The 25,171-nt window shown below is 42.3% G+C and overlaps 1 protein-coding gene across 1 annotated transcript in view; it reads left to right on the top strand.

The window, feature by feature from the left end:
* LOC134671710 (murinoglobulin-2-like) overlaps nucleotides 1-25,171 on the top strand; it is a 53,467-nt gene that overhangs the window by 9,856 nt on the left and 18,440 nt on the right. Inside the window, exons 2-22 of the mRNA XM_063529542.1 lie at nucleotides 2,020-2,189; nucleotides 2,689-2,761; nucleotides 4,845-5,004; nucleotides 9,167-9,337; nucleotides 9,883-9,998; nucleotides 10,767-10,977; nucleotides 11,839-11,964; nucleotides 13,139-13,312; nucleotides 14,066-14,239; nucleotides 14,964-15,320; nucleotides 16,005-16,230; nucleotides 16,565-16,719; nucleotides 19,163-19,309; nucleotides 20,645-20,752; nucleotides 21,241-21,407; nucleotides 21,786-21,868; nucleotides 21,988-22,106; nucleotides 22,638-22,776; nucleotides 23,005-23,126; nucleotides 23,370-23,492; nucleotides 24,153-24,361. Of these exons, the coding sequence (XP_063385612.1) occupies nucleotides 2,020-2,189; nucleotides 2,689-2,761; nucleotides 4,845-5,004; nucleotides 9,167-9,337; nucleotides 9,883-9,998; nucleotides 10,767-10,977; nucleotides 11,839-11,964; nucleotides 13,139-13,312; nucleotides 14,066-14,239; nucleotides 14,964-15,320; nucleotides 16,005-16,230; nucleotides 16,565-16,719; nucleotides 19,163-19,309; nucleotides 20,645-20,752; nucleotides 21,241-21,407; nucleotides 21,786-21,868; nucleotides 21,988-22,106; nucleotides 22,638-22,776; nucleotides 23,005-23,126; nucleotides 23,370-23,492; nucleotides 24,153-24,361 (3,330 nt within the window). The remainder of the gene's footprint in view (nucleotides 1-2,019; nucleotides 2,190-2,688; nucleotides 2,762-4,844; nucleotides 5,005-9,166; nucleotides 9,338-9,882; nucleotides 9,999-10,766; nucleotides 10,978-11,838; nucleotides 11,965-13,138; nucleotides 13,313-14,065; nucleotides 14,240-14,963; nucleotides 15,321-16,004; nucleotides 16,231-16,564; nucleotides 16,720-19,162; nucleotides 19,310-20,644; nucleotides 20,753-21,240; nucleotides 21,408-21,785; nucleotides 21,869-21,987; nucleotides 22,107-22,637; nucleotides 22,777-23,004; nucleotides 23,127-23,369; nucleotides 23,493-24,152; nucleotides 24,362-25,171) is intronic.

Below are 25,171 nucleotides of genomic sequence, written 5' to 3'. Positions count from 1 at the left end.
AAATGTATGTCTAGAATTAAAATTACAATAATCATTATGTTCATTAGATTAAAAATACAATTGAAATAGTATGACAAGATTAAAATAGGTAACATGTCATGTTAGTAGATAGGTACATATTAGTTATAGTTAGGTAATAATTAATTAGTTATTGCATTTTTCAATTTCAAATAATTGCATTACAGTATAAAAGGTTCTATCAATAAGCCATTTTTTAAGTTTGTTAATAAACATATTAGTACTATCTAACGTTTTGATGTCATTGGGCAGTGCATTATAAATCTTCGGACCTAAGACATGCATGGTCTTTGAAGACTTGCTTAGTCTGTGGGGTGGTGGTAGCAGTCGTTCCTTGCTACCTAAACGGGTGCGTGTGAGTTTGTTGGTAACAAAAGTGTGTTTGTGTGTGTGTACGTGTTTAGCTATGTTGAATATGAATTGAGACGGTAATGTGAGTATCTTCATGTCTGCAAATAGATGTTTTGCTGACGTACCTGGTGAGGCTCTGGCTATGATTCTTAGGGCACGTTTCTGAAGTACAAATACTCGATGCCACTCTGCCGCTGTGCCCCATAGTTCCAGGCCGTAGCACATTATAGAATGGAAGAGTGAGAAGTAGGTTGATCGTAGTTCTTTATAAGGCAGTACGTGAGCAAGCTTACCTAAAGCAAAGCATGCACCGGAAAGCTTCTTACAAAGGGTGTCTATGTGTTGGTCCCATTTGAGGGCGGAGTCTAAAGTTAGCCCCAGAAATTTTGCGTGTTGAATTTGTTCTATGGGAGTGTGGTCAATGTGAATTGATAGAGGCCTAGGAGGTCTACCACCTAAGTTGATGTGCATTACTTGTGTTTTCACAAGGTTAAGGACTAGGCCATTGAGGATGAACCAGTTTTGCATTCGATTGATGTCCTGTGTTATGAGTTCCTCTAGGTTTTGTATGGAGGGTGCTGTCAAAATGTCACAGGAGTCATCAGCGAATAGGTACATGTCACCTTGGACGTTAGCAGGAAGGTCGTTAACCTGTAATAAAAAGCACAGGTTGGCCAGCGCTTCTTATCTCTATAAGAGATAAGAAGCGATTTTGAGATATTCAACCCCTAAGGGGGTTAAAAAGGGGATGAAAGTCTGTATCGGGTTCAGGTTTCATTTTAAGCTAGGAATTTGAAACTACGTTAAAAGATATATTACTAAAATGCAAGGTTTCTGAAAATTCGTACCCTAAGGTAATGAAAAAGGTGTTGAAAGTTTGTATGAATATCAAACATTTTTTCGAACGCGGGACTTGAATCTTTGTATATGAGGATATTATTAAAAGACAGGAAAAGTATTTGCAGCGTTTTGTAAAATTCATCCCCTAACAGGCTTAAAAAGGAGTTGAAAGTTTGAAACTTCTTCTTAGAAAGGCATAATAGCGGAATAGAAAAAAAAGTTAAAGCAACGTTTTTGGAAATTCAACCCCTAAGGGGGTTAAAAAGGGGATGTACGCTTACATTTTTCTTTCAAGCTAGGAACTTCAAAATGGGTAAAACGGCATTAACTTTCTGTAATAGTTTGTATTATAAAGTTTGCATCGATGGAAATTATAGGTACTAAAGATGTAAAATGTTGAAGATATGATTCCACGCGGATGAAGTCGCGGGTAACAGCTAGTAAATAATAAAGAACGAGGTGGCAAAAGACAGGGGAGGCCTTTGCCCAGAAGTGGAACACAATATAGGCTATTTATACAAATATTTTTTTTTTTATGAATGGGCTTACTCATGGCCACAGACTAGCCGAGGCGTAGACGTGGCCTACGATGTAGCGAGCGATGCGATGTGTGAAAATAAAAACGAAGAAGTGGGTTGTCAGTTTAAGTTTTACGCGGAGGAAGCGTGGGCAGAAGCAAGTCTTACATATAAACTTAACAATAAAAGTCCCCTCGAGTTGAGAACCTCCCCTCCTCCTAACCTCCTAAGTAGGTAATCCTCCTAAATATCCTTCTTAAATCGGTTGAATAAACTTTCTCCTTCCTTCCAGCTATCCCTGCACAGACCAGAACCACCTGGTCCTCGTGCCAGGCGCTCTCACAGCCGGCAGCAGCAACCGAGCCTGCGTATCACGCTTCCACTCTGAGGGTCCAGCTCATGTGACCTTGACTTTGAAGGCTGAGGGTCAGGAGACTAAGGCGACCAGAGATCTGCCCCCTGGTAAGATTACCACAGCCAGTAAGTTTGCTTAAAGCAGCAGTCTACGTATCATGGTTCCACCTTGATGACCTAGCTCATGTGACCTTGACCTTGAAGGTCAGGAGCCCAAATCTCAGTATATTAAGTCAAAGCCAGTTACTTACGGTTGCGGCAGAAGGCACGCTTGCGTATCGACTATTTACGGTTACAATACTTACATGCGCCTTATCACTCCAAGGAAGCCTCTCCAAGATCAGAATTTTAATTGAGAACGCCAATAGAAACTTAAATAATGTACCTATGGGTATAGTCAAGTGACTTCTCGTAGCATCTGTCATGACGAAATATTTTTTCCTTTCGTTTGCCGTTTGTCAATGTACGATTGTCGTTTAGGTTCGGCCCTCTGATAAAATTATTAGTAGTGGCAGTCCAGTTCATGGGACCTTGGCTCTGAAGAACAGTCATACAAAGAGTCATTAATTTAATTCGAGTTTTTTAAATTTATTCTTTCTGTCCACAGGCGATGGAGGCTGTCTGGATCTACCCGTTCCTCTGCTACCAAATACGAAAGCAGAGTTCATTGTAAATATAAGGTAAGATTTACGTCTACCTTGGATTTTGGATATGGAGATAATTATGTTGAGAGAGAGATATACCAAGATATGAGAGGACATCAGAAGTAACAAAAGGGTGGCCCTTTAGGCAAGCGTCTAGTGGCAAACCATGTACAGTCGCCATCAGATATATCGGAGCGGCCAAGGTGCTCACAATATCTGAACACCTTGACAATAGAGGCGTGTTCAGATATTTGTGAGAACTTCAGCCGCTCCGATATATCTGATGGCGACTGTACAAGATGGGACGAAGACATTAAAAAAACTGCTGGACTAAAATGAAAGGGGTGATAACTTGTCAGTGTCCTATATTATTAAATTTATTAATTATACTTATACTCTTTGGTTTTAAACCACCACAGTTAAAATTAATTGCAAGTTACAAATAACGTTTAGAGACAATGGGTCAGTTGCACAAAACTGTTCGTACCGTTAAAGAGTTCGCAAATTTTTATGTATGGAAAGTTTCATAGTAAAGCGCCGGGGCGCGCCGGCTGACGTTGATCAGTCTGTCAAATGTGGTTGGTGCAACTGGGGCCAAATTCGACATGTACAACTGTCAGATTTCGCATCCACGTCAAATCAACAGTTGATTTTATTGCATACTGAGTGTTGATTCCATCAACGGTGGATAATATCATTTGGTACAACCAAAACTCAACTCTAAACTAAGGGTGGTTCGGTTTGGTTTGCTTGTCACCCTAACTGTGGATTGTTAATGTAAAATTTTGACATTGTACGTAACTACGTATTCGAGAATTTATGATTTTTCCCACATCAACGGGAGATCAACACGATACGTCAAACGTGGCTTGTCGAATAGGGGTCCTGGCCCTATGTCACCTAACAACTGAACAAGTCTCAACCTTGTTTTTGCTGCATGGCAAATTCCTTGTAGCCCGTTTGGAAACTTGGCTGGAATCTGCACCGGCCGTCCTTCGTCTAATTTCGACTTCGTTTTTCGTAGTCGTTTTTGTTTGACATTCTATTGTTTGTAAATTTTATTGAAACAAACTGCGGCGGTAGCATGGTCGCATTTTTATCGCTTGTCATCATGTCTGTCACGTTCTAACAATTAAGTAAGTGCGAAAGTGACGAGCATAGTGACAGGCAATAAAAATGGAACCATGATGCGCCACAAGGTTTAGATTTAGGTATTGTACGGCGTTTCTCCTTGAGTCATGGGAGCCTGGGGTCCGCTTGGCAATTAATCACAAGAATTGGCGTAGGCACTAGTTTTTACGAAAACGACTGCTTTCTGACCTTCTGACCCAGAAGACAAACTTAGGCCCACTTGCACCACTCTATTAACTCGAGGTTAACGGGTTATGCCTGAAGTTACCATGGTAACCAGTACAATTTGACACTAAGTTAACGGTTTAACCGCTTAACCCCGGGTTATTGGGATGGTGCAAGTGGGCCTTATTGGGATTAATCCGGTTTCCTCGCGATTTTTTCCTTCACCGAAAAGTGACTGGTAACTTAGTAGGACTGGATCCTTCCTTAATCCTTAATGGAACTACGCATATTCATACGTATATTTATTTTCACCACACCAGCTCGGAAAGGCTTACTTTGCACTTCAAAAACTGATAGCAAAGTTGCATTTTATTCACATGTGAGGCAAAGTAATCAAATGCAAATTTTGAGTTGTTTTCTTATGTTTGCGGGTAGAATAGACTTTTAAATGATGATTTTGGATGATAAATGTTTAATAACATTCATATGAATTTGATTTGGTTTGATTTTGTTTGATATTTTACATTTAATATTTGCTTCGGAATGGTGTGGTGAAAAATGTTGTGTGTCATTTTTCGAACCACTCGCTACGCTTGTGGTTCAATTCTGGAATCTTTCGCTTGCTCGGGTATCAATATTAGCACGAGCCCCCTTGTAAAACAAATAACTATTATACAATCATAATAAAGCATAACTTCTTAATCATAATCAATCATTATTTCTCTCGTTCGTATAATGTCTTCAATTTCATTCTTCATTTTAAATCATAAGCATAATATTTTTTGATTAAATTGTAATTTCATTTTTGACTTCTTGTGTTTAGATACCCGGAACTCTGCACTTGGGAACGCCGTCTAACCCTCCGCATCACCAGCGGTAGAGTCATCGTGCTACATACCGAAAGGGCCCGGTACCGGCCTGGTGACACCGTCCGCGCCCGGGCTTTGGTCCTCAAGGCTGATCTTGCACCAGTCCATGGTAGTGTAAGTATACTTGCACTACAGTATATCCAGCGGCACAGCCGTCGTGCTACATACCGAAAGGGCCCGGTACCGGCCTGGTGATACCGTCCGCGCCCGAGCTTTGGTACTCAAGGCTGATCTCGCACCAGTCCATGGCAGTGTAAGTACACTTGCACTACAATATATCCAGCGGCAGAGCCGTCGTGCTACATACCGAAAGGGCCCGGTACCGGCCTGGTGATACCGTTCGCGCCCGGGCTTTGGTCCTCAAGGCTGATCTCGCGCCAGTCCATGGCAGTGTAAGTACACCTTCGCGTGGTAGTCACCTTACATTTTATAGATCTCAGCAGAATCGTCAGTCAATTCGTCATGATACATACCGAAAGAGCCCGGTACCGACCCAGCGTCACAGAATAAATAATAGTACTACTATGTACAGAAGACTCATCACTCTCTAAGAAAACGCGTCTGTTACGATCAGGACAGATATGGCCGCTAGGTGGCGACAGCGCCACGCGCGGCTTATGGCTAGCCACCAAAATTGGTGTGGAGCGGATGTACCTACTTTTAGCTACCTGTAGCAAAGCGACGAAATCGCGGAGTGAGCCACGCCTGCCAGCGTCACTCATCAATGAATGCAGTGTCATTCATTCATAAAGCCACCCACTACCCAGTCTATACATAGGTACTCAGTGTACCTACCAATAAATTTCATTTATAACGTGGGTATGCACTTCTGCAGCTCTGTATACATAAATAATGTTATAGTCGCTGTATTCGTAATTCCGAAGAAATTATATATTAAAACCTAATTAAAACCATAGTCTAATGAAACATGGTCTTCTCTTCCCAGAGTGACACAAGCCTACGTCACAATAACATGGCCGCTATATATAGCGCTATCGCATATTATCATATAGCGCTGTCGCATGATGACGTAGGCTTGTGTCAGTCAGGTGACCTAGAAAAGACGGGAAGAGAGTACCAGGCGGAGTATATTATTATAGGTACCATGATTAAAACCCAGTTACCCGTTTTATATATAAGTTAAAACAGTTAATAACCCAATTAAAAAATTGCCTTGGGTCTTAGATAACTAGCCACTTGACCATAAGAGTGACGTGACCTCCCAACGTCATAAAACCATTGTGAGATGCGCCGGCCCTGGCCTCCGAAGGCAAACGCCGGCAGGTATGCAAATTAAGTTTATATATTCGTTCTTGTTTGTATGTTAAGCCAATTTCTCTTCACGAGGACGTATTCTGATTTTAGTAATTAATTTTATTTACTTTCTTACCCACTTAATATTTATAATTAGGAACTTAAATTTCATAATCACTGTGCAACATAGGTAATAAGCAGGGATGTTGCGAATATTCGCATCCTCATCCGCATCCGCGGAACATCCGCATTATTTTCAACATCCGCATCTGCATCCGCATCCGCATAAAATCGATGCGGAGCATCCGCATGATGCGGATGTCGACCAAGTTGGTAACAGGAATGTATTAGCGGCGGCGCCCGCGGCGTAAGTGCTAGGTAATTTCGTCATTATATATACTCGTACTTAACAAAATCGTCTAGATCCCGAAAAGTCAGCCAAGTTACTGTTTAGTAAATAAAACGCACCTATACTCTTGCTCAAATACTAAATGTTTCGTTTTTTTGAATAAAAAATGCTAAAAATGTAATATTTGACGTTTAAGTACCAAATCTTAACATCCGCATCCGCATCCGCTGATGTGAGGTTTTCAATATCCGCATCCGCTTCCGCGGATGTCATAAAATCTACATCCGCAACATCCCTGGTAATAAGTATGAAATACTTATCTACATAATGCCAGTTTTCCCCACTTCTTTAAGGGTGGTTATTCCAAATACCCATTTTTTTTGTCCAATGTCAGTGCGTCTCACAGCAAAGCAAAATGTGAGACGCAATAGGTACAAAATTCAAATTAGATAGGTGGAATAACACCCTAAGAAAGCGGGGTTTAGAGCAAAAAAATTGTAGGTATTCAGAATAGGGTTTGCGCCTCTCAAAGGTTTTTATACATAGATGGCGTTAGTGCCAGCTTAAGAGTAGGTAAGATTTTCCGGTCTATAATTTTTCTGTTCTGTCATTGCTTAAATATGCATTGCTTAAAGGGCTATCCAGGCCATAAAAAAAACAACGGGTTGCACTCTGGGAGTGCCGGCAGAAGTGAAAACTCAATGACATTGTAACAGTTTTTCGATCAGGTCACGTGTCCGTCTTACGAATTTTCAATTTGTCGAATCTGTCGGTCACGTGACCAGTCGCTAGTTTAACATTTTTTCCCGTCACAAAAAGTGCACAGCGCCGCTAAAGAAGTTTTCACAAAAAAAAACAAAGTAACAAATACGTAGGATTGGTAGAATTCTGGCGCCATATGTTTATGGCTCCTCTACACGATGGGCCAACGCCGGCCACTTTAGGGACGCGTTTATACGTTAGAGGGAGCAAGTGATATTGCTATCTCATTCTACCGCATGGCTGCGTCCCTTGGAGTGGCCGGCGTTGGCCCATCGTGTAGAGCCGTAAAATAATTTGCCCGGCCAACCCCATTCCACGCCCAAGTGAACGAAGCCGCGGGGCGCGGAGTGCTAGTCTAGTCTTGATCTAGTAAAAGCTTTAACTTCAACTTAATAAATAACCCAGAATACTCTCCCGACTCAAACCGGCCCCTGACACGGTCATCCGCGAATACATTAACACAAAAACTGGTAATTAATCTCTTTTTCAATTAATTGAAGTGTCGCGTTCACTTTGTTTTACGAGCTTTATTTTAACGGGATCGAAATAACATTACAGGGTGACTTTATTAAAGAGTTCAGTTTATTTCACTATTAAATGTAATGCCATATGAAAAGAACCGGCCAAGTGCGAGACGACCTCGCGCATATGAAGGGTTTCGTACCATTACGCAATAAACGGCAAAAAATCACGTTTGGTGGCCCCACTTAAATATTTATGTAAGTAATTCTGTTTTTAGTACCTATTTGTTGTGATAGCGGCCATAGAAATAAGTACATGATCTGTAAAAATTTCAACTGTCCATCACGGTTCTTGAGATTCAGCCTGGTGATAGACAGACGGACAGCGGAGTCTTATTAGTTACGTTAGTTGTAAGATTCAGCTTAGTTTTCCTAACCAGAATCGTACAACGATTAAGTATCAAGGTTTCTCGCAAGACCTTACTCAGTTTGTGTCAAATTATGGGCTAAATGAAATCCGTTAGGTCCTTTCAAGGGCCACCTTTTTGTGGGATGAGTCACTGTTTACTCAGAGTTAAAACGTTCATTTTGGTCAGGAGGTCAGCAGAGCAGATAAAGGTATTGTTTGTTTAACAGAAATTATTTAAGATTACACTTTACTACACAGATCGTTTGTTTTGGATATTTTGGCTTTAAAAATACTATTAGCATGACCAATAGATAAAATTGAGCATAATGGCCTTTTAGTTAGTTTTGTAGTAGGTAAGATAATTTTTTCATAGACCAGTCATGGTTAACACAATTTTTTGCAACAGTCGTACAAAAAGTTACTTATCCATTTTTTAACCCCCGACGCAATATGACGGGTGTTTGACGCCAATGTCTGTATGTCTGTCTGTCTGTGGCATCGTAGCTCTCCAACAAATGGGGTACGGTTTTTTTACGTCGAAGCGAATTTCCTTGCGGTGGGTATGTTAGATAAAAATAGATCCAGCAGTTTCAATATTGTCAGCTCTCTTCAAAAATTATGTGCACTTTTGGCATAAAATGGAATTTCTTGGCATATAGCGTAGGGGGTTTAATTTTTTTATTTAGTAATTCAAAAAAAAAAAACCAGGGTCGAGTGGAGGAAACGAGGGGAGGCCTTTGCTCAGCAGTAGGACACTTAACCAGGCTAACGAAAAAAAAAATTAATAATTATTATTTATTTAAACTTTATTGCACCGTAAAAGTTGTACAAAAGGCGAACTTAACTTATTATTGGATGAAAGAAGCGCCTAGCGCCCGTAGCTCGTTGGATGGACGACATCCGGAAAATTGCGGGTCAATTCTGGATGAGATTAGCTCAGGACCCGGACAAGTGGCGTACTAGAAGAGAGGCCTATGCTCAGCAGTGGTCAATAAAGGGCTGACATGATGATGATGATTAAAATAAACCAACTCATTACAGATCGAAGAGATGTGGCTCGAAGGTCCACCCGGCGCGTGGGAAGGGACACGTGCGGCGCAGTGGAACCGCGTACGGACGCGGCTGGGCTTTGGACAGATTCAGCATGAGCTGGATGCCCAGGCACCACCTGGTCGATGGACGCTTCGGGCCAAGTTGGAGGACGGCTCACAGGTAAGATTTCATCATCATCTCGGTCCCCTTTTGCAGTTTTTCAAGAAAAGGTTGTGCGATCACTAGTTTATACACCAACGCCTGTTATCTGGCCTAACCCAGAGAGATTTACGGGTTAGGGCTGATTTAGACGGCACGCGAAATCGCATGCGATTTTAATTACATTGCGGACTGTTAGTTACGTCCAATTTGAATTGGACGTAACTCGGTCGGTTGGTCGCTTGACCGACCGATCAAAACCCGATGGTATGAAACTCGCATGCGAGTTCACGCATCGTCTAAATCAGCCCTTACCGTAAAGATTCATATATCGTACCTATTCCATTGCTTTTGCTGTATTGCTGTTAGCTTTTTCTTCAGCCTTCCTATAGAAAACGTCGACATCCACTCGACCAAAATGTACGAAACGGTAAAAAAAAATTTGTGATTCGGAGTTAGTCTCATAGAAAAAGTTGTTCAGTATGGCCTACCTAATCACCTTGCACAATATGGCTAAAGGTCCAAAAATTACCCTGTATATACGTCTCGTTTTAAATCTGTTACAGGGTGTGACGGAATTCTTGGTTGGCAACTACGAGATCCCGCCGTTCCAGCTCAGTGTGAAACACGCAGCCAGGGTGCTGAGGACCAGCGAGCGACTTGTCTGGACTGTGTGTGTCAGGTCAGTATTGACTCACTAGACTTATATCGACCGGGATATGAACCGTGATTACGTATTATTGAATGAATGAATGAAAATCTTTATTTCAGGCAACTAGTGGCCCGTACATAAATACCTTAAAACTAGCATACCTAACTGCACAGCATAACTGTATTATAAAAATATATTTTAAAACTAAACACTACAATAGTTATTTGTTTTACAAGGGGGCAAAGTTGTTCTTTAACCGCTCGTGCTAATATTGATATCCGAGCAAGCGAAAGATTCCAAAATTGAACCACGAGCATAGCGAGTGGTTCGAGAAATGGAATCTTGAGCGTTGCGATTGTTTCAAAGCACGAGGGTTAAACAAAATTTGCCCCCAAGTGAAACACAAAATTTTTCACCACATCAACCCGAAGCAAATATTAAATGTAAAATATCAAACAAAATCAAACCAAATCATATCCAAATGAATGATATTAAACATTTATCATCCAAAATCATCATTTAAAAGTCAATTCTACCAGCAAAGATAAGTAAACAACCCAAAAATTGCATTTGATTACTTTGCCTCACATGTGAATAAAATACAACTTTGCTATCAGTGTTTGAAGTGCAAAGTAAGCCTTTCCGAGCTGGTGTGGTGAAAAACACATTATGGTTGCGATGCATTACGCAACCCCGCAGTGTCAGGGAGCCGGCCGCGGAACCGCCGAAACTTGACACCTGTCCTGGTGATCCTTTACTCTGTGAACATCTCATTCAACTCTTTCCTCTCTGCTCAAGGTACCCATGGACCGAAGCAGTGGAAGGTATGCTAGTGATCCGTCTCCGCGGCGCCGGCGTCAACTTCTCAACGGATTCAACGCCAGGCGTCCGTACGGCCGTCCGACTGCGTGCTCCGAAGGCCTGCCATAGACACGCTGTAGCTGCTAGGAGGATAGGCCTGGATGGTGGGAACCCACCTGATGTGGTTGTTGCCGACTTCTCTTTTCAGGTTTGCAGTCCCTATATTAAACGATTCATTAATATTTTCTAAATTAACACCATCATTGTGTGAAGTTGGTGCTCCACTCACTTATGTAGTCTCTTCAAACAATCTAAAACATATCCAACGCATCGATGCGCGAAATAGGGGATATTACTGCAATGATCTGCCGCCAGAGTGCAGCACTACCGACTCAGTAAATTCATAGACTAACTTATACTTACTGTGCTTTAAACTGTTTTTTGAAAGGTTTTCACAGAGAATAAAATATGACATTGATGCATCAAGGCGGTTTGTTAACATTAAGGGCCTACCGCTAAACGCGAAAATCGAAATTTAGTTTTTTTTTTTTTTTTGTTATTATTGTACCTAGTTGTAGTTCCTCGCTTTCAATACGGGCGGCCTATAACTATTATTACTTCGTTTCATTAGTTTTTATGAATGTATTATTATGCAGTTTATTTAGGTATATAAATTAAATTTTTTAAGTGTGTTTATTATTTTACTTATAAATTTATAATATAATTATATTAGTGCGAAATTTAGTTATCTGCCTCTTTATCGCTCGAACATGCAAGAGTGATAGAGAGATTAGATAACGACATTTCGATTTTCTTGTTTCGCAGTAGGCCATGTGATTGACGTAACGTGTGATGTGTCAATGTGCTTTGTTTACTGTATGTGCCACAAAGGTGCCACCTATGCAGAGCTTTGCCTAATATTCCCTATACTGTGTTAGCACTTCTAAAATGCCTTAAAAAAATATCTTTACAACTCCCGTGAAGAAAATGTAATAACGCTAACTGCATCTACACGGACTAAGCTTTAAGCACAGGCTAATCTCTTAACAAATCAATATCAATATTTCAGGAGGATGGTACGGGGATCTGGCAGAACACGACGGTAGTCTCCCAAGTGGTTGACAAGGCGGTCACCCTGCAGTTCCTTACGAAGCACCGAGTGGTCCTAGCCCCCGGGCTGCCCTACAAGTTGAAGGTACAACGCTGAATTGCTGTAAAATGCTAAAAGGAAGAAAATTGCTAAACTTGGGAATATCTTGAACTAAAATGGCTTCTTCCTTGCCGTATCCGGCAATGGCGACTCCATCAACAATTCTTTATCCGGATTATGAAATGCCCTTATGTGGCTCGCAAAACCAAACTTTGTCTTGAAAATGCGGTCACACGATGGGCAATGGAGTTGTCCAGTCGAGTTGCGGGTGTATGTGTAGGTGGACTTAGGTCGCGTCTTGCGGATATGACGCTTAGCATCTAGGTCTTCCAGACGCTGCTGCTCAAATTGAGCTACTTTCTTATGAACACAAAGGTGATATTTCTGACTGTAGCTCCTACAGGGGCATCTCTCTCCTTTCTTGAACTAAAAGCAAGTAAACTCTCTCTTAGAAAACATGATCCAGGCGACCCAGAACGAAGGTAACGATCGCTTGCGCTTCGCCAACGAATCGCTTTGTCGCTCTATCACTCTGCCATATTAGTGTGACAGTGACAGTTGCGTTTCGTTCGCTACGTAGCGTTAGCGATTGGCATGTTGTCTACGGGGGTTTCGGAGCTAAGGAAAGTGACATCTTGGAATTGTAACCTAATCGAAGGGTTATTGATTTGTGAACCATAATATAATGTAGTCACAGACATGAAGAATTTAGATATAAGTATCCCAAACAGCTCTTTTCACTATAACTGTATTTTCTTATACTGCTTTGCTTACAAATACTTGTGATGGTACTGGTGCTCGACGCGGTCCCAGTACATGTCATCTTGAAACTTATGTCATTGTCAATAGAGGTGACAACAGGGTGTCATCTATTAGGCATTAGCATGTCGAGCTCGAGCACTATTAGTACCACGAATCCTGGTAAGGGCATTTATTTGTATGATGATATAGATATTTGTTCCTGAGTCATGGTTGTTTTCTATGTATTGAAGTATTTATATATTACATATATCGTTGTCTGAGTACCCACAACTCAAGCCTTCTTGAGCTTAACGTGGGGCTTAGTCAATTTGTGTAAAAATTTCCTATAATATTTATTTATATCACTTGTCATGTCCTGCGTCACTTTCGCACTTAAATACTTGTTAGAACGAGACAAGCTTGATGACATAATATGATAAAAAACCGACCATCTTAGCCGTACGGGTGTATATTACAGATAAAAGCAACTCGCTGGGACGATAAGCCAGCACCTAACGAGCATGTCCGCGTGTGTCGTTCCCCGGCTGAACGCACCGAGGCGTCATGTGACGACGCAACGACGGACGCTAGAGGCGTCGCCAGGGTCATGTTCACTGTGGACGATGACGCCAATGTCTTATGTCAATTTCAAGTAAGTTTGGCCTTTGGGCCCGATTCGGATTTTGAAATAGACATCTATTAGACATCTTTTAGTCATCACCAAGATACGATAACGATATGTTTAAGATCTAACCTGTCAAATTTGACATTTGCGCGATTCTGGAGATACTCTTGAACGATTTCCACAGGATATGACTTAGAGATCCAATTCACATCTAATAGATATCTTACTCTATCTAACGTAAAAGTGACATTGATTGCCCGAATTGCGCTGCAAAAGAGAACTAGTTGATATCTAAACTATAACGTATCTAGAATGGATCTAATACGTGTCGTCTCTTGTGAATATCTTGAAGTTCGAATACGGCAGTTTAAGCCTTTTGGAGCGTCGCGGAACGTGGCAACAATGCCAATAAACAACCCTAAACAAGTGGTATCAATTTGCAACTTTAGGTGCTCCTCAGGCGGAACAAAACAAAAGACTATCTTAAGTAGTCCTATACCTATCGATTTAATTATTATTGGGTTTAATTTACGTTCATTTTAACAAATTATGGGTCCCTTATTATACCTTCCTCAAGACCGCATGAAAATCCGTAGTTTTAGTCATTTAAAACTATTAAACGTACCATAAAACACTGCTGTACTGATATACTGAGTTCTATAGCTAAGACCGTGAGCCTCATGAGGCTAATTTTGTTTCGCAAAAATTAGCCAAAAATTTCCCGCTGAATCACCTTCTAAAATAGGTTGATAATTCTAATAATTATACTTGTTCCATCAGGCAACTCTCAAAAACGACAGCAGCACAGCAGCGTCCCCGCTATATCTGCCAGTTAGAAGAACGGGCTCCGTACACGCTGCGCTCGGGCCCCTGCGCGGCGACGCCAACGCAAGGAGCTTCGTGCCCCTTTACTTGAGCAAGGACGTTGATACTGCGCTCAGCGTGCATTTTGTGGTAAGAATACAGTCTTAGCTAGAGAGGTTACACATAGATCTAGTCTTCAGCACAGCAGCTTCCCCGCTATATTTACCAGTTAGAAGAACAAGTTCCATACACGCCGCGCTCGGGCCCCTGCGCGGCGACGCCAACGCGCGGAGCTTCGTGCCGCTTTACTTGAGCAAGGACGTTGATAATGCGCTGAGCGTGCATTTTGTTGTAAGGATAACCACTATTTGAACTCCAATTTCCATTATTTGTTGTCAAAAGTGAATATTCATGAAATATTTGTGTTTTCCCACGCACAGCCGAAAACTGCGTGGTGTTGGCCGAATACAAAAGTATCCTTCTCCTTAAAAGTATCCTTAATAGTTGGAAACAGAAGAGGTGACATTTGTTTTTCTGTCTATATACACCCAATCAGTACAATGAGCTAATTATGCTATAATCCAGTCAACCTTTATCATAAAAACGCATCCGACCAACTAAGGTAAACGTACTAGTGCTCGACTTGCTAATGCCCAATACCTTGCTGTCACGTCTATTGACAATGACTTTCAAGATGACATGTACTGGGACCGCGTCGAGCACCACTACGTTTACTTTACACAAATTACGAAGGTTTTCTTTTCCCTGGATAGTCAGAAAGTCATCTATAGTATCTATTTTCCGGCGGTCTTAGTAAAGTTAGTAACAACAACACGATAGTCTAACAAACCACTTATCATTTGTCAAATTTCAGGTGATAACCCGCGGAGGCACCATCTACCGCTGGGGCGTGACCACCCAGTGCCCAATATCCTCATCAACCAATCAAATTCACGCTGCACCAAGAAACAGCAAGTGCCCTCAAGCGCACCAATCCGAACGCAGCAGCGACCTACTGAACAGGCAATTCCACCAATCAGGCAACAGCAGTGGCTTCATCCACCAATCCGAAGGCAGTCTTCTGGATAGACATTTGCTGCGAGTCATGCTGCCGATCAAGATGACGCATCAGATGTGCCCGGACAGCCATTTGGTGGCGTACTTTTATTATAGAGGGGGGTTGGTCAGTGCTGTAAAGCATATTGAGATGGAAGAGTGTTTTGTTAACAAGGTAAGATTTTAGGGTTCCGTACCCAAAGGGTAAAAACGGGACCCTATTACTAAAACTCCACTGTCCGTCTATCTGTCTGTCAGCAGGCTGTACCTATCTCATGAACCGTGATAGCTAGGCAGTTGAAATTTTCACAGATGATGTATTTCTGTTGCCGCTATAACAATAAATACTAAAATGTACGGAATCCTCAGTGGGCGAGTTCGATTCGCACTTGTCCGATTTTCTGTTAATTTTGACTGATTTTCCAAAAAATACTGTGGAACCGATGGCATTTTTAACAACTGCTCTTCGAAATTTTAAGATTAGTTCTGAATACGGTTTGGTAAATTCTATTGAATTAATTTAATAGTTAAGTCTCAAATATGTAGTAAGCCCCATGCCCATGTCCTCTCCATTAAACGATTCCTCAAGCATGTAAGGTGGTGGTACTAGTGCTCGACATGCTAATGCCCAATAGATGACACCCTGCTGTCACCTCTATTGACAATGACTCAAGTTTCAAGATGACATGTATTGGGACCAAGTCGAACACCAGTACCACCACCTTAGATTGTGTTCTGAATAAGAATGATGCATACTTCAGTGAAGGGGGAGGCCTATATAAGGGGGAGGCTTATGTTCAGCAGTGGACGTCTTATGGGTGAGATGATGATGATACTTCAGTGGTTGAAATGGTTTCAGGTAGAACTTAACTGGCTCTCCCGCCAAGTAGCACCGGGCGCCAGCGCCTCTCTCTCCATCACCACCAACGAATTAGCCCTCTGCGGCCTCTCCGTGTTGGACTCGGCCTCGCGCTGGCTGGCCCCCGTGCCGTCAGCCAAAGATTCCATCATGGAGCGGCTGAGGAATATCATCGATAGCCATAGGAATTTGACGGAGTATGATGCTAATGGAAAATGCTTCCTGTGTAAGTATGATCTTAAATATACAGGATAATTTTACACAAATTGACCTCCATAAGGGTCAGTTGCACCAAACGGTCTGTCACCGTTTTAGCGTTCGCTAAATTTAATTGTATGGAATGTTTCATAGTTCTGTCTGCTGCTTGACGTTGATCAGTCTGTTAATTGTGCTTGGTGCAACTGGCCCTCATAAGGGACATAGGGCTCGCAGAAGAATCCTCCATTTGTCACGATCTGGAGCGGCTACTTCCAGCTCTTTCCGGCCGAGTCCAGTTGAGCCAGCCTCTTTCTCAACTGAAAAAAATATCAAAAATATTTACTGTATATTTTTTATTACAGCATCAGACGAAGAAGTTCCAACACCCAGCTCCATTCTCACGCACTTGGCAGAGGGGGGCGTGCGCGTCGCCGGGGGCGGGGGTCACGCATGCGCAGGAGCGCCGGCGCCGGCGCCGCTTCTCGAACATATGCAGCCTAGGACGGACTTTTCGGAGGTGAGCTGCTACAATCTACCGTGTGTCCTGTACTAAACGTGTTACTCATATCATCTCTATCTTGTTCTGTTATATGTTAACATTTCATCAAATTCCCTTTATGTTTTGAAGTATGACACTTGATAGCGGTACCAACCTGTCAAAGACCAGGCCTCGTAGACATGATGCCAATCGCTAACGCTACGTAGCGAACGAAACTCAACTGTCACTGTCACACGCTAATATGGTAGAGTGATAGAAACACAAATCGCTTGGCTAGGATGCCAGACGATTTCGGCTTGTGACGGCCAGTGTACGCACTACAGGCAACAGGGGTCTTACCATGATGTCCTTATTGCGATTCTGTTTACGACCTACACTGAATCGCTAATGGACGGAGCTATATAACTTATAATAGCTTCGTCCTTTAGCGATTGAAATAGCTCAGATTTAACCAATATTCAATATTTTTATTTTATAGGTATTTATATATTTTTAACCGACTTCCATTTCATAGAAGGAGGAGGTTCTGTATTCGGTTGTGGCTATTTTTTTTTTCTATGTACGTTCACCGATTACTCCGAGACCCGTAGTCCGATTTGAGTAATTCTTTTTTTGTTTGAAAGGAGCTACCTCCGAGTTGGTCCCATTTTAATTTGGTTCTGTTCTGATGATGGGATCCATGAGGAATTGAGGGAACTCCTCAATTTTTAAAGGCACATGCATGGCGATTTGGGTGTTTTCTTAAGCAACTCGAGCATTTTCTTCCGAAAATTACCATTTTGATGAAGTAGACCTGATGATGATGATTGTTTTGATGATAATGATGATTTTTTAAATGTAGTATGTTCAGCGATTACTCCGGCACCTGTGATCCGATTTGAGTAATTCTTTTTTTGTTTGGAAGGAGTTGCCTCCAAGGTGTTTCCGTATTATTTTTGGTTCTGGTCTGATGATGGAATCCACGAGGAATTGAGGGAACTCCTCAGTTTTTAAAGGCACGTGTAAAGTGATTTCGGTGTTTTCTAAAGTAACTCGAGCATTTGCTTCCGAACACCGCCAATTTGATGTAGTGCAAGTGTAGCCTTACCACGAGTTTGACATTGACATATAGTGACGCTAACGTCTTCGTAACTTACTTTTTATGCATCTCGCTCGCGCTAATATGCCAGTACGAGCGAGATGCAAAGAAAGTAAGTAAGTACACACACGCTAGCGAATAAATCAATGTCAAACTCTTGGTAAGCTGGTAAGGCTACTGATCGGGGGTTAGGGTTAGGAGTTAAGGGGTCGGGGATTAAGGGGTCGGGTAATGGTTCTGGCTGCTGGTTCAGGGCCGACTGGTACATGAATCAGGGGTTGATGCGCTGAGAGGTAGAGTGATCGGGGGGGTTGAGGGATTGGGTCAGTGGCGGGGTGGAGGATGGATTTAGTGAAGTGACAGGAATTATAATTTGCCAGACGGACTCGAGAAAATTCCTGATTACATATTTATTAAAGTAGGTACACGAATTTAGTGTTAATCATGATGTTGTTTTTCATTCATGCGTCGCGCTCAATGCGTTAAAAAAAAATGGAAAAATAAAAACTTTTTACAAAAAAAAGAAAACCGACTTCAAAAAGAGTGAAATAAAATATTATCCTTTTTAAGTCTATGCGTTACTAACTGATATGTTTGAAGTCGGTGCCAAGCCAAGTAGTAACAATACCCGTCAAAAATAATCAGCTTTATGACTATAAATCCCATTAGAACTGTATTAATAACTATTATAAATGTGTAAGTAATTCTGTCTCCCTCTTTGTCGCCTTTTCATGGCTAAACAACTGAACCGCTTTAGGTGAAATTTGGCAACAATTCCTTAAATTGTTTTATATTTTGAAATGTAGTCCTCTGAATCAGGGACGGGAAATAACTTCAGTCCCAATCCCACGCGTGCGTGCCGACAAACATGGTACGGACTGTGCCAAGAAGGTTTGATCGTGTGTTCTGAGGTGTATTCTTAGGTACAGTCGACGGCAAATATATGTTTACACTTTTGCACCTTACTCCTTTGTAATAAGACGAAAAGTGTAAACATATTTTTAACGTCGACTGTACCTACAAAAAGTACGTTCATTGTCGTCGTGTAAGGCAATCTAACGTACATCCTTATCGAATCGCACCAAAATCATGGTATGCTTCAAAAGTTGGCTTGGCACCGACTTCAAACATATCAGTTAGTAACGCATAGACTTAAAAAGGATAATATTTTATTTCACTCTTTTTGAAGTCGGTTTTCTTTTTTTTGTAAAAAGTTTTTATTTATAGAGTATTGTTTCTTTAAGGGGGCCACTGATTAACAGTCCGCCGGACGATATCGGCCTGTCAGTTGTTCGGAACTGTCAAAATTTTGTTCTAACTGACAGGCCGATACCGTCCGGCGGACTGTTAATCAGTGGGCCTCTTTAACTTAACTCTTTGCAGGCCTGGCTGTGGCGCCTAGTGGCAGTTGGCGTGAACGGGACAGTAATAACCAGCGCACGCGCCCCGGACTCTATAACGCGTTACGAGGCCACCGCGCTTTGCGTGTCAAGAAACGGCCTCGCTGTGTCCCCACCGGCTTCCTTACAGGTTAGAGTGTTTATATCATCATTGGCCTGTAACATCAATAAGATGATGGTTTAACCAACGTCCATAAGAGTGCGGCACTTCCGCAAATGACTATTAAGTCCAATGCGAGAGCGGCAGCCGCGATCGCATAGCTGGCAGGAGAATGCCGTGCCCGGTGACGAAGGTGGGAGAACGGCGCGCTGGTGTCTCAGTTCTCACCTAGTGTGAAGAAGGCTAAACCACGCTTTATCGTGTGCAACTACCGCTTCACCCAGGGTTTTCCTCCAGTGGTCGCGATCTTCAGCCTCCCTTTCCCAGTGTTTATATATGGTGTGATTATCACACCGTAACCGTCCTTACAGGCCAGACTCTCGCGTGAATCCGTATTAAAACACGACTTCCCTGGGTATCCCTGAGGATAGCCTGGAGTCCTGGACCCTGGACCCTGCGGTCCTGGTTCAAAATATCAGGCGCGAGGCTGACGCGTTCTGCATATCTAGTTACGGCCTTTCTATGTTTCCCCAGCATCCTTAAAGGACAGCCAGTGGTAGACCACTTTATTTCCACTGGCATTACGCCCTTCGTGTCAGAGAACAGCCCCTCTGTGCCACCGTCAACATTCTTAAGAATCAGACTAGCCAATGTACAACATTAATTGCATGTAAAAAATACCTAAGTAAGTATAACGGGTTAGCACTGATTGACTAGCACGTTATCTTTTATGCGGATTAGCAAAGTAATATTTTGGTTTAAATCAGACTAGCCATTGTAGCCAATGTACCATACATTGACTGAACCTCTGATTAACCCAGCGTTATAGAGACATTGAGCGCTTTTTAATTGTGGACATGGACAAGAATGGAAGGTATAAACTGGAAAGACAGGAAAATAAATACGGAAGTATTAAATTTGGTAGGTGAGAGAGAAAAGATCTCTGCTGAGAACAATTGAAAACAGAAGGGGAAACATGATACGTCACGATGCTTGAAGTATATAATAGAGAAACAGAGAGGCAACGGAAGACCGAGACATGAATATTTGGACCATGCCAAAGAGAAAATCAACGTAGTAACGTACCAGGAGCTCAAAACAGTGGCAGAGAGAAGAACGGAATGGCGATTACTCCACCGACAAGAGCCAGGCTCTGAAGAATAATGATGATGATATGGAGATCATCTTTATAACCTTATGGCTCCTCTACACAATGGGCCAATGCCCGCCACTCCAAGGGACGCAGCCATGCGGTAGAATGAGATAGCAATATCACTTGCTCCCTCTAACGCATAAATGTGTCCCTTGGAGTGGCCGGCGCTGGGCCCTCGTGTAGAGGAGCCATTTTATTTTTATGATTTTTAGGTGTTCCGTGAATTCTTTATCCATGCTGATGGACCGAAGCGACTGAAGCGTGGAGATTCGACGATTATTCAATACCGCATCTTCAACTACCTTTACGAGTCTCTTATTGTAAGTATTTTCGAAATATTTTAAGCCATAAGACGTCCACTGCTGAACATAGGCCTCCCCCTTGGACCTCCATACGTGCCGGTTGGAAGCGACCCGCATTCAGCGTCTTCCGGCGGCGTCCACTGCTGAACATAGGCCTCCCCCTGCTATCATTGGCCTTACTTAATTTACTGAACGGATTTTCATGCGGTTTTCACCTATCAGTAGAGTGATTCTTGAGGAAGGTTTAGGTGTATAATTTGTTAACCCGTGCGAAGCCGGGGCGGGTCGCTAGTAGTACTTTAAAGCAGGGACCGTTACCGGTATAACTAAAAATCTAAATATCTCATAGCATTCACAATATTTATTGGATATTATATAATAGTATTTATCAGATTAGTTAAATTAAGTGCAAAAATATACATAATCAACCGTGATACCGGAATTGAATACCGGTTAGTTTTAGTATTCGGTCCCTGCTTTAAAGACGAGACGTTTTGAAATTCCAGATCGAGATTCAAGTACTAGCCGATCCACACTTAGAAGTACCAGACCGTACCGAGGTGGCCGCGATGCCAGCTCGTGCAAGCGTGGCACGGCGCGTGACGCTACATGCTGCGTTGCCGGGTTCCGCGCGGCTTGCTATACGCGCGCGGGCACCTGCTCAAGGAGTCAGGTGATTCTAGAAGTGGTAGTTTACCTGCAAGCGCCGGTCCGTTGTTATACGTCTCGCTATAAAGCGTGCGCACTCCTGCTTAAAGAGTCAGGCGCCACTCAAAAGCGCCATACCGTGCGACAGCGACGGTGCCAACTCATACAAGCATGACGTTATATGCGCACATGTACCAGGGAGTCGGTTTTAATGTGTCTTCTTCGGTGGAAGTCTATTGTGTGCGGGACCATACAAGGAGTCACTCCACCAAACATAGGCGCTCTTTTACTTACAAAACACTCTGCCGTAAGGCATACTGCTCAAGTACTCAGTTGTAGTTGTCCTACAGGATTAAGAACTAAATTAGTCGATCTTATTACTAATATTTTGATTTTGTTGCAGTGACGAGATAATCATCCAGATCCAAGTGGATCCAGAAGGTGTTCCAGCTCAGGACTATCATTCTGCTCTACTCTGTGGACCAGGTACAAATTATTTCCAAATCAACCTTTATAAGTACTGTCCATTTTCAAGAAGATTTATTACTATAAAACACAATCATCTTTTTCATCATAGCGCCTTAAGAGATTACTTTCTAATTCAGGTAGTGAAGTATCCAGAACATCTGAGGTGTCCTGGTCGTGGCCCAAAGCTGATGCCATACCCGGCTCTGAATCTGTCACCGTTTGGACCATAGGAGACATCGCTGGACCATTACTCGCTGTAAGTAATAAGTGCACACTTTTTAATTATTCATATTTGATTCTGTTGAAATTATGTTAAGAACTATATCTATCTATTAATCTATGAGTTAGAGTATGCCTCTAAGAGTTAGAATATGTGCCGCTTGGCAAAGGCCTCCTCTAGCTCTTTCCATTGGGGTCTATCGTGGACCACTCTTCTCCAGTTCGGGTTCGCTGTGAGTTTGAGTTCATCCTCCCATCCTGTTCGAGGTCTCCTCTGGCTCCATGTGCAACCTCTTGGGTACCAATCCTTTACGATCTTTTACGTTAAGAACTATACCATAGAATGTTAGTATATATATGACTAGGTACGGATTGTATAGTTGACGGAACATAGTTTGCACCGATTTGGTATATAAGTAGTCCGAGAGACCGTTGTAAATAATATTTCGTCAACCATACATGACAGCTTAATAACATTAAATCATAAATCATTTAATTAGGAAAAATAAGAATAAAAATAGTGGTGCCTTAATTCCTGAATCATTCTACCCTGGCCTCTTGTTCTCAGGATGCGGATTCCCTGGTGCTACTTCCAAGAGGCTGCGGCGAACAGAACATGGCTCGACTTGCGACCAACCTTCTGGCCCTCAAACAGTTGGACCCTAAGAGCCCGGCTGCTTCCTCCGCTAAAGAACACGTAGCTAGGGGTACGTTTCGTCAATATTAGTGTTGCATAGTGTCCGACATTTTTAAAACGTCCGTCAGACATTTATGAAAATGACGGTAATACCTAATTGTAATTTATCTGAAAATAATGGACATTTAAGGACACCTCCGACATTTATAAATTTCGGAATAAATCGTGGCCAAGCCGTTAAGGTAAGTATAGGTACGATACTTCTAGCTTACATAATGAAACAAGGTCGTTCTTCCAGGTTTCACTCGTCAGCTTCAATACACGCATCCCTCGGGTGGATTTAGCGCGTTCGGTGCTTCTGATGACCCATCTACATGGCTCACAGCCTTCACTCTTAGATACCTGAGAAAAGCACATGAGGTAAGCGTGGATATCAGCTTAAAGATGTTCTTCTCCTAATATCTTCTTCTCCTCTTCATCATCATCATCATCAGCCTACTCTCGTCCACTGCTGGACATAGCCCTCTCCTATTGCACGCCATTGAGAACGATTTGCGGCAACTCTGTTCCAGCTCTTGCCAGCCGCCTTTCGAAGGTCATGGCTCCATCTAGTCTAAGGGCGTTCCTCCTCTTCTTAGTCATTTGTATATATGATGTTCACAGGTGATCTCACCGGGCATGCCACCGCCGCCGGCGCTGCGTCGCGCAGAACGCTGGCTGATGTCGCAACAGATGGAGAACGGATGCTTCAGGAATGAGGGTCAGGTTTTCCACAGGGAGCTCAAGGTTAGTTTTACAACTATTGTCTTAGGGATGTTTCTATATAGCCATTAGTCTGTCTAGCTAGTGAAAACTGTAGCCTAGTGTAAGCGTCGCCTGAATATCGCTGAGGGTGGTATTCCATCTGTCCAATATCTTCGTCCAATGTGTATTGCGTTTCACATTTTGCTTAATGAGAGAGTGAGTCGCAATGACATTGGAGAGAGAAATTGGACAGGTGGAATACGACTCTAACCCATGGAACTCTGGTTGTTTGTTTGTGTCTAAATTCTTCTTCCAAGGAACGTCCCTTTTGATACTAACAGATCATATCCATAATAAATCCAGATCATTTGTTGTCACAATCAGAATAAGCCCCCGGAAATCTTTAGAATGAACAGGCAGAACATTTAATAGAATATATGAGATTAAAGACCCTACCGGTATCAACAGTTTATTTTGAACGGATGGCCGTGTCGAATCCGAGGCACTGTGGTCCTTGGTCACGTTTTCTTCAGTACTTGAAACTTACTTCAATTCAAAGCCCAAGTAGGGTTTGCAATCCGGATCCGAAGTGTATGAAATTATCCGGTTCTGGATCCAGATCCGCGGACCTTCTCGGATCCGTCGTGCAAACTCTAAGCCCAAGGTATTGTGATTTAACGACAATCCTGTTTCCTTCCCCAGGGTGGACTTAACGAAGACGGCGAAATCGCGAACGTAGCCCTAACCGCCTACGTGATCACCTCCCTAGTGGAAGGAGTATCAGATCTCCCCTACAAAGTCCTCAAGAACACCCTCCACTGCCTCCGAGCGTTACCCCCCTTGAAGACTAAGTCACCGAACAGGGTCTACGCTCACGCAGTTCTAGCTTACGCGTTCATGAGACTGAGGAGGTAATAATAGTTATTTGTTTTACATGGGGGCAAAGTTGTTGTTTAACCGCTCGTGCTAATATTGATACCCAAGCAAGCGATTTTTTAAAATTCGAAAAATGGAATCTTGAGCGTTGCGAGGGTTTCAAAGCACGAGGTTAAACAAAATTTGCCCCCGAGTGAAACACAAAAATTTTCACCACACCAACCCGAAGCAAATATTAAATGTAAAATCAAACCAAATCAAATCCAAATGAATGTTATTAAATATTTATCATCCAAAATCATCATTTAAAAGTCAATTCTACCAGCAAACATAAGAAAAGAACTCAAATTTTGCATTTGATTACTTTGCCTCACATGTAGATAAAATGCAACTTTTCTATTCGTTTTTGAAGTGCAAAGTAATTCTTTCCGAGCTGGTGCGGTGAAAAGTTATTTTCACACCAGCTGGTAAAGGCTCTCTTGATTGTTCAAAAACTGATAAGAATGTTACATTTTATTCACATGTGAGGCAAAGTAATTAAATGCAAATTTTGAGTTATTTTCTTATGTTTGCTGGTAGTATTGACTTTTAATTGATAATCATGAATGATAAATAAGTATTTATAATAAAATTCATTTTGAATAGATTGGCTTAGCAGTTATTTAGTATAATATTTTCCTTGTGTTGGTGTGGTGAAAAATTTTGTGGTTTTAAGGATGACTCACGTTAGACCGGGCCGTGTCCGGGCCGGAGCTTCCGGAGCTTACTTTTCTATGACATGACAGGAGCTCACGTGATGCTTTCCATAGAAAACGATGCGCCGGAAGCTCCGGCCCGGACACGGA

This window comes from Cydia fagiglandana, chromosome 16 (assembly GCF_963556715.1).
Source record: "Cydia fagiglandana chromosome 16, ilCydFagi1.1, whole genome shotgun sequence".
Taxonomy (NCBI): domain Eukaryota; kingdom Metazoa; phylum Arthropoda; class Insecta; order Lepidoptera; family Tortricidae; genus Cydia; species Cydia fagiglandana.
Note: the sequence above shows the minus strand (reverse complement) of the source record. Positions and strands in the feature narration are given on the sequence as shown.